Here is an 8604-nt window from a genome sequence, read left to right on the forward strand (position 1 = left end):
TTTTATCAGTGTTTTCCCATTTTCATAGGGTTTTTCAGTCTGTTGTGCAGTATTATTATGACCGATATATTTTAAATTTGGCATTCGCGATATGAATTTTCCGCTACTCAATTTCATATAAATCAAATCAATTCTTAAAATTGCTTCACATTTCAACATACTTTTTTAAATGTTGATGTTTACATTACAATATTTTTACAGTGTTTAATATTTTCACAATAGGACAATTAACAAATTTTTTAGAATGTTTTTTTTTTTTTTTTTTCATTTTTTTTTTTCATTTATAATTATTTTTGGATTATATTGTTCCTGCTTAAAAATTGGAATTTTTAATTAAAAACTTATGAGTCTTGAAAAATGAATTTCATGTAATGCTTACTGTTATATGCTTTGCTTTATTTTTTAATCTTTTTCATAATGTGCCCCTTTTAGTTTTCAGCACTCTGAGAATAAACCTAAACATAACTTAGCAGTGTGAATGATTTTATTATTATAAATTAAAATATTTAAATGTTATTCCAGTACAAGTCCTAATTACTTATTGAACTGATTTAAAGTGTTTAGCTAAGATATTTAATTTTTATTACATTAAGATTTAAAGCAATTTTTATGTGTTCTTGTTCTTTTTTAATAGAAGATTTCAAAAAATATATTAGTTCTTTTCATATAAAATAACTAGTTAAAGTGTATTAACAATATATACTATACACTTTCAATGGTTCTAAATGGATGGAAGGCTAAGAAATTAATGTAATTAGTAACAACTATAAATTATGATAATGTTCTAAGCTTAGTGAAATATTTTTCAATTTCTGCAGCCAACCACTTATAAATTAAGAGAAATCCAAAAGTTTAAATAAAGAGAGGTCAGTGCCAAAAAAATGTTTTTAAATTCATTTAGGTACAACATATACACCGAAGAGCCATTACATTATGACCACCCTGCTAATAACATGTAGGACCATCTTTAGCCCTCAAAACTGCTAGCACCCGTCGTGGCATTGATTCCACAAGGTGCTGATAGGTAGTCTGAGGTATCTGGTACTAAGCGCTCACCGACTGGTCCTGCAATTCCCTCTCATTGCGAGGAGGTAGCGTTGCAGCACGAATTTGGTTTTCCAAGTAGGACCACAAATGCTCTATTGGATTAAGGTCAGGTGAATTTGGGGGCCAAGACATGACTTGAAAGTCACTGGAATGTTCCTCGACGATTCGACCCTTATGACATGGTGCATTATCCTGTTGGTAAACATCATCCCTTGCAGGAAAAACTGTTGCCATGAATGGGTGAACCTGGTCTGCAACTATGTTCAAGTAGCTTACAGACGTCAGGGATTGTTCTATGAGAATTATGGGTACTAATGTGCCCCATGAAAACATTGTTCCTGGGTGAGAAACCATGAAAATCTGGGCGAGCCCATTGATATAGATGGAGGGTGGTCATAATGTAATGGCTCTTCGGTGTAAGTTAAAATCTATTAATCAGAAACTTATGTGAAAGCATGTATTTTTATTTATGAAACTAATTTTTTATTTTAATTTAAGTTCTGCTAAAAGGTTAAGTTAAAAAAATTGGAATGTTTCTCTTCACCTTGTGCCTTATTGTATAAAAAACACTTTTAAAAAAATGTTAAAAAGCTACATTTTGGTAAAATGTTGAAAGCATCTACATGCTAAGTTAGGGTTTAATGAACTTTCTAATAAAATACATTATTTAAGGAAATAAAAAATCAAGAAAAAACTTATAACTTTATTAAGGTTTATTTACATGATATAATAAGAAAATTATTTTTGAGATAAAATAATGCTTAAACTAAACACTTAATATTCATAAAAAGAAATTCTATAATAAAAACTTATGATGAAACTGAATGTGAAGTGATACGATAATGGTGGTAATAATATGAAGAAAAAAATCCATATGTAATATTTTATATTTGTTTATCTCTAAACTTGAAAAAATGTGGGTTATCACATTTTACCCCCTGAGGTCTTCATTAAATCCATAATGTGTATTGTTGTGAATTTCAATGTTTTAGTCCTTTCCTTAATGTTACTTACCTAGCATTCCAACTCCACCTAAGAAAAAGAAAAAAGATGATAGTACAAGAACACATTTGTCTGGCTGTGCTAGGTGTGAAGGTTATTACAAGCTTGATGTCAAAGAGAAAGCATGTGTATATAATAGTGCAATGCCCTCTTTAGAAATGGATGGTGAACAGGTAAAAGAATGAAAAAAAATTGATAATTTTTCAAACTATTTTTATAGTTTACTCTTTTGGTGTTTATACTTTTGTAGTAAAGTATATTTTGTAATTATGTTAATTTGTTCAAAACAAAAAGTTTAAACAAAATTATGTTTTAGTTGTATCATTTTTTTTTTTTTTTAAATCAATGTACTTTCTTTTGTGTTAGAAAATCTCTAATATTGGTGGCATTTGTGAAACCATTAACGTTCAAAACATTTTATTTATGTGTGAATTTGTAACCTTTTGGATAGTGTGTATGCATTAGTGTAAATATGTTAAAGTGATGTATTGTGAATCAACTTTACTGGTGACCCGCTAATAAGTTTCTTATTTTATTAGGACCCTGCTAACAAAGCCAAAACAACTGCACAATCAAACAGGGAAGCAAGATCTAACCAGAGAAGGTTGTTAACCTCATTTGGAGAAGCTGATTTTTATAGTGATCTTCTTAAATTTAATCAGCTGAAAGTAATTAAGAATATTTTTCTTTTATGTTTATTTATAAGAGTGCATTAAAAAATATTTTATAATGAAACTATTTCATATTATAATGTCACAGAATTTTTTTCTTTCAGCTTGATTTCAGTTTCTATTTAAGAAAAAGAAAACTCTTGCTTATATATACTTATAGGAAACATGAAAATATGTTTCCAATCTCCTTAAGTGCTTTAAAAGGGATCATTATGACTTTTGATTCATCATTAACTAATCTATGCTTTATAATGAAACTATTAGTTGTCATAATCAGGTTGAACGATTTTTTTTATGCAGCTTAATCCAGATTCTTTATAAGAAAACACATTTATGATACACATGCCTGTTTTTACATTTATATAACAAAAATTTACTTGTCCAACTTACATACATTGGAAATAAGTACAACATTTGTTTACCCTAACCTGGTTACCATAAATTTTGCCCACCTGGAAAGTCATGAATTCCGGTGTTGAACAAAATTTGTCATGAAGTGTCATGATTTTAACTTCTTTTTTTTTTCTTCTTTTTTTTAATTAATTTTTTTTTTTTTTTTAAGAAAGGTCATAGATTTAGGTCGCTGAAAAGTCTAATTTTTAAAATGGAATTTAAAAATACCCCCCCACACACACACACACATTTCATGGTGTTCCAAATATCTGAATTTGTAATAAAATCCCCACTAACAGTCATATTTTAGTAAAATATATAATAGAGTATATCATGCTCTTTAAAAATTATGGTGTTCTTTCAAAAATTGAGAGAAAAGACATAATTTCTAGAGTGAATTGTCTTTTAAACTTCTGTGATTTCAGAATTTTTGTTATTATTTATTTATTTATTTTTATCAATTTAAATGTAACAAGAAAAGTATCTTTAGAATATAATTCTGCCGAAAAAAATTATTTACTTTTGTATTTTTTTCAGCTATTTTATTGCTTCAACTCTCTCTTTACTCTGTTTTTTTTTTAATTTAAAATCTTTAAATATAACAATGCAGAGTATAACAGTTTTGGTTATGCCTATCATTTCAATTTATGTTATTATAATGCTTTTTTTAATTTCTTGTTGTGTATTTGTCGGAGAAAATAGTAACTTCGTTAAGTTATGAAAAATTCTAGGAAGTAGTCATGAATTTGAAAATCTAAAAAGTGGCAGATACCTTTTATATATCACTTACCTTTATTAAGTTTAATGCCTTCAAGTAGTGGCTTTTTCTATTTGCATGGTGAAAGACCTTTATATAAAAAAAACTTTAAGTACATGATTGAGTCAGCAAGTTAGCCAGTCATGAACCTACAAAAATACAAATTTCATTCAATAATAATCTACATTTTTGTATGTTTCTGTGTTTATAGTATTAAATAAATATAGTATTAAATATATATTAAATATATATATATAAAAATATCTTTTTAGTTCCGAAAGAAGCAATTGAAATTCGCCCGAAGTAGAATTCATGACTGGGGTCTGTTTGCTCTCGAGCCTATAGCTGCAGATGAAATGGTGATTGAATATGTTGGACAAATGGTCCGACCGCTTGTTGCTGACATGCGTGAGAAAAACTACACTTTACAAGGTGTTGGAAGCTCATACTTGTTTAAAGTTGATGTTGAGGGCATTATTGATGCTACTAGATGTGGCAATCTAGCGAGGTTTATCAATCATAGCTGCAATGTAAGTTTCAAATCCTTTTATTTATTATTTGTGATTTAATCTGTAAATAGCTTGTCAGAAGTTATAATTTTTATTAAAAGCAATTCTGAACTAATTGTATTTAACTTATTATAGACTGTTTGCATTCAAACAAACTGAATCTAACTAACTAAGAACTATGATTTTTTTTTATCTTCTATTTTGACTGCGTTATGTGGTTTTTCAAACAAATACTTCCCTAGGAAATTTGCTTTCCTATGTATCAAAGAGCAATAGATCTTTGGTAAATGTTCTTAGATAGCATTTGCTATATAGCATAACTTCTATAAGCAATGCAGGTTGTATTAAATCATAGTGGAATCTATTAAGAAAAAATTATTTGTATTGAAATTTATAAAGAAGGAAACTATTTACTACAAAAGAACTGAATCACTTTGTGTGCTTTTGTTAAAAATTTAAGTGTATGCATCTCTTCCAAAATTTTCCATCCATTCTTATTTAAATAAAATGCTTCCATTGATTCTTACTTAAGGAATTTTGTACTCTGCATCAGATTAAAGTCCAATGTAAAAATTTATCTGATTTAGGAAGTTTCACCCCATTTTTGTAAATTATCAAAGTGAAGTTTTTATTTTATAAGTTGAACAGTCAACCTAATTCTGAGTTTACAATTTTTTTAATTACCTTTTTAGTTTCAAATGAAGCAATCAACAATCTAATGACATTGAAAACGGATGAACATTCGAATCCATATTTGAATTTTCAATTTAGATTTTAGCTTCATTGATGTGATTGAAAATTCTTTGAGATGAAAAAAGGAAATAAATGAAAAGAGTAATAAATTATTTTTAAGCTATGGTTAAGGAATTGAACTGGTAATGAACTGTGATTATGGAAACACTCTCTAGAAATTATTTTTTAAATAACAGACAAAACTAATTATTTTTAAAAATTGGAAATTGTCAAAACTTCAAAAACTACTTTTCTACCTCTGATTTACAATCTGCAACGGTTTTTCTCTCAAAGCTAGTTTTTTTTTTCTTTTTAATTACATTTTTAATCTTTTTTTTCCCAACATGTGCAAGTTTAAAACATTATATATAACAGGGGTCGCATAAATTTTGCATCAAACTTCTGAGGGTTTAGGGCATATCATCAGAATTAAAGCTGCTTAGGCCTGGAAATATTGTCATACACGACTAGGGACGCTTCCTAAATTATTAACTGTTCCTTTGTGTGCCGCTGAACTGGCAATAATAAGAAAGCGCCCCTAGCTGCGTACAGAGGCATTTCCAAACATTGGTTCTTATTATGATATGGCCTAACACCCCTGCAAATTTGTCACAAAAGAAATTAGCCTATCTCCTGTTATTTTTTAATGTTTTTAAACTTAATGGAGTAAAAATTAAAATATGGAGTAAAAATGTCATTTAAAGAAGAAGAAAATATCTGTCTTTAGGAACATAACTGATTTTCTATTTCAGTTCACCACAGCCGAATCAGGCAAGATCAAGTATTTGTAAAAATGCAACAAAAAATATGTTTCTCAGTGTAATTTGTACTACATTAAATTTGTTTTGAATTGCAATTCAATTTTTTACCTTAAAACTGCAAAGCTACTGCTCTTAAAGCACTAGCCATTCACATCACTGTAAATGAATTATTTTTACTAAAATAATAGTTTTAGATGTTTGAATATAAATTATTAAATGTTTTTTATATTTTTCAGCCAAATTGTTATGCAAAAATTATTACTGTTGAAGGACTGAAAAAGATTGTAATATATTCAAAACAACCTATCAATGTTAACGAAGAAATCACCTACGATTATAAATTTCCAATTGAAGAAGAAAAGATATCTTGTCTTTGTGGTGCGCCTCAGTGTCGTGGAACTCTAAATTAAAGCTTCGTTTTTTAACTAATGTGAATGAGCAATACAACTTTTATGTGATATTGAGTCCAGAGGTATGAACAATTTAAAAACACTAGTACATTTATAAAATTGCCCCTTGATCAACTGAAATTGTACATAATTAATTCTGCTTTATTCATCTCATCATATTTTTTTGAAATGTACAGAGAAAAGAGTAATTTTTAAATAACTTCCGATAAACTTTCAAGGTATGTTGAAAAGTTTATAACTGTAAAATTGACTAAAGATATTTTTACTATAAATTATATATTTATTCGGCACATGAGTTGTAGTTAAGCTGTAATTTTTAAGAAAATACTCATATTTGTTATATTTTTCATGTTATCTCGTATTATGTAAAGTTGTGTGCAAAATTAAATACATATTTATTTATAAAAAATATTTTGAGTATTAAGACTAATAAATTCTATCTTGATGTTTGTTTGGCATTTTTATATTAAGCACAATGTTTTAAATATTTCATAAATCATCGGCATTCATCACGAAATGACTATTTTCATTTTTTTGTTATATTATTTGATTGTCTTTGTTTTAGGCAAAGTGTTTATTATACTTTTCATGAACCAATACACAATGCATCACTGCTTTTATTATTCGGAACAATGCTTATTAATCTTCTAAAATTAAAATCAAGTTTCAAGTGAAACAAAAATATCAGCTGCTCATGTATCTTTATACAGGAATCTAATGGTGACTGTTACTTGAAATGTAACATAAAGTTACGTATTTATCTGACCAATTAATTTTATCTTTCAAATGGTATTACTTAAATGTAACTTTATTAAATACAGGAGCTATTCTAACACAAAAGGGAGAAAAAAAATTTATTCTATTTCTATCCAATTAAAACATGAAAGTTAATACATATTTTCTTGCCTCTGTGAACAATTTTTGCACCTTTATGTTGAATCCTTTTGGAATAAAAAGTTTTCCCTATGTTCTTTTAAATTAAACTTGGGAATAAACCTGAGAAATACATTGAGACAAATAATATCTTTAATTTTCTAAGTTGCAAATAATTATTTTAAAAGGAAAATTTTTTAGATTATTTCTATTTAAATGTAAAAGATTTTGGTGATCAAATGGTTCTTGATTAACCTATGTGCTGTTTTTTTTAGTGTTGTTTAGTTAAGTGTCTGAAAGCTAGGGACAAACTTCTTTTTTTTTTTTTTTTTTTGTCATTTCTAAATACATTTACAAAAAGTTTGCAAGAATTTACTTATATTGCTTGCTTATTATGCTTCAAAAATTGTCTTGTGTCTTTAAAGAATTATTTAAACTTTATACAGAGTGGGCACAAAAGTTGTAGCTGCAGATATAATGCGTCAAAATACCTGAATTAAATTTTAAGGCACTATTTTTTGTAACAATTTACAATTTTTTTTTCTTTCCCGTATGACTATGTAACAACTTTACAAAAATTGATTAGATGGAGTTCATATTTATAAACTTAGCCTGTTCATTTCTCTATTTTGAGTGCAATGTTATACATGGCTGTGTGTGTTTTTATAACTTAATTAATAAAAACATTCTAAAACACAAATTTAAGCAAATTTTTTTTTGTCTCGCCTCTTCCAACTCAATACTAATATATAATTTTAACTAAAAATGCAAAGGAACTAAAAAAAAAAAATTTTTTTTTTATTTTTTTTTTTTTTTGCAATTTCTTTAAATCTAAAGTTTACATTCTAAGATGTTAAGTCTGCATAAGATATTTTTAGTTTCAAAAATTACTTCGTAATTTTTTTCCTACAAATTTGAACTTCTTTACCTTAATATAAAGTAGCCACAATATGGAAAATATAGAGTTCCAGAGCTAAAAATGTATAAGAAAATTGTTTGTATTCAAGCCATTAAGGATTTCATATTATTACCATTAACACTAAGGGAATATATTATATATGTAATGCAATTTTTGACCAATATATATATTTCTTTAACAATGCCTCTTTTTCTCTATTTGATTTTAAAATATATGTCCTCAAGAACCACCATGTTATCTGCATTACTGAACATAGTGTTTTGATTATAAAATTTAAAAAATTTATAGAATATTAGGGTGAAATATATTTTTTTGTGTGCCTTCTCTGTATTCTTCACTTTACGCCACATGGAGAAAAAATTTATGTTGATTCTGTTTGAATTATATTTTACTTTTTTTCCCTCTTCTGAAATTACTTTTTTCTTAGTGTAGTTATTATATTGGGCTTTGAATCAGATTTTATCTTTCATTTTTTTTCTTACTTCAAATAAAGTGTGAATTAACACTTTATTGAATTTCAAAAAATTAAC

The 8604-nt window shown here is 27.2% G+C and overlaps 1 protein-coding gene across 1 annotated transcript in view; it reads left to right on the forward strand.

The window, feature by feature from the left end:
• Set1 (SET domain containing 1) overlaps positions 1 to 7795 on the forward strand; it is a 34027-nt gene extending 26232 nt beyond the window's left edge. The window contains exons 13-16 of the mRNA XM_071185628.2: positions 2062 to 2222; positions 2589 to 2717; positions 4143 to 4400; positions 6109 to 7795. Of these exons, the coding sequence (XP_071041729.2) occupies positions 2062 to 2222; positions 2589 to 2717; positions 4143 to 4400; positions 6109 to 6282 (722 nt within the window). The 3' untranslated portion in view covers positions 6283 to 7795. The remainder of the gene's footprint in view (positions 1 to 2061; positions 2223 to 2588; positions 2718 to 4142; positions 4401 to 6108) is intronic.
• The last annotated feature ends 809 nt before the right edge of the window (positions 7796 to 8604 follow it).

Source organism: Parasteatoda tepidariorum, chromosome 5 (assembly GCF_982258835.1).
Source record: "Parasteatoda tepidariorum strain Cologne lab strain chromosome 5, Ptep-v5.0, whole genome shotgun sequence".
NCBI classification, from domain to species: domain Eukaryota; kingdom Metazoa; phylum Arthropoda; class Arachnida; order Araneae; family Theridiidae; genus Parasteatoda; species Parasteatoda tepidariorum.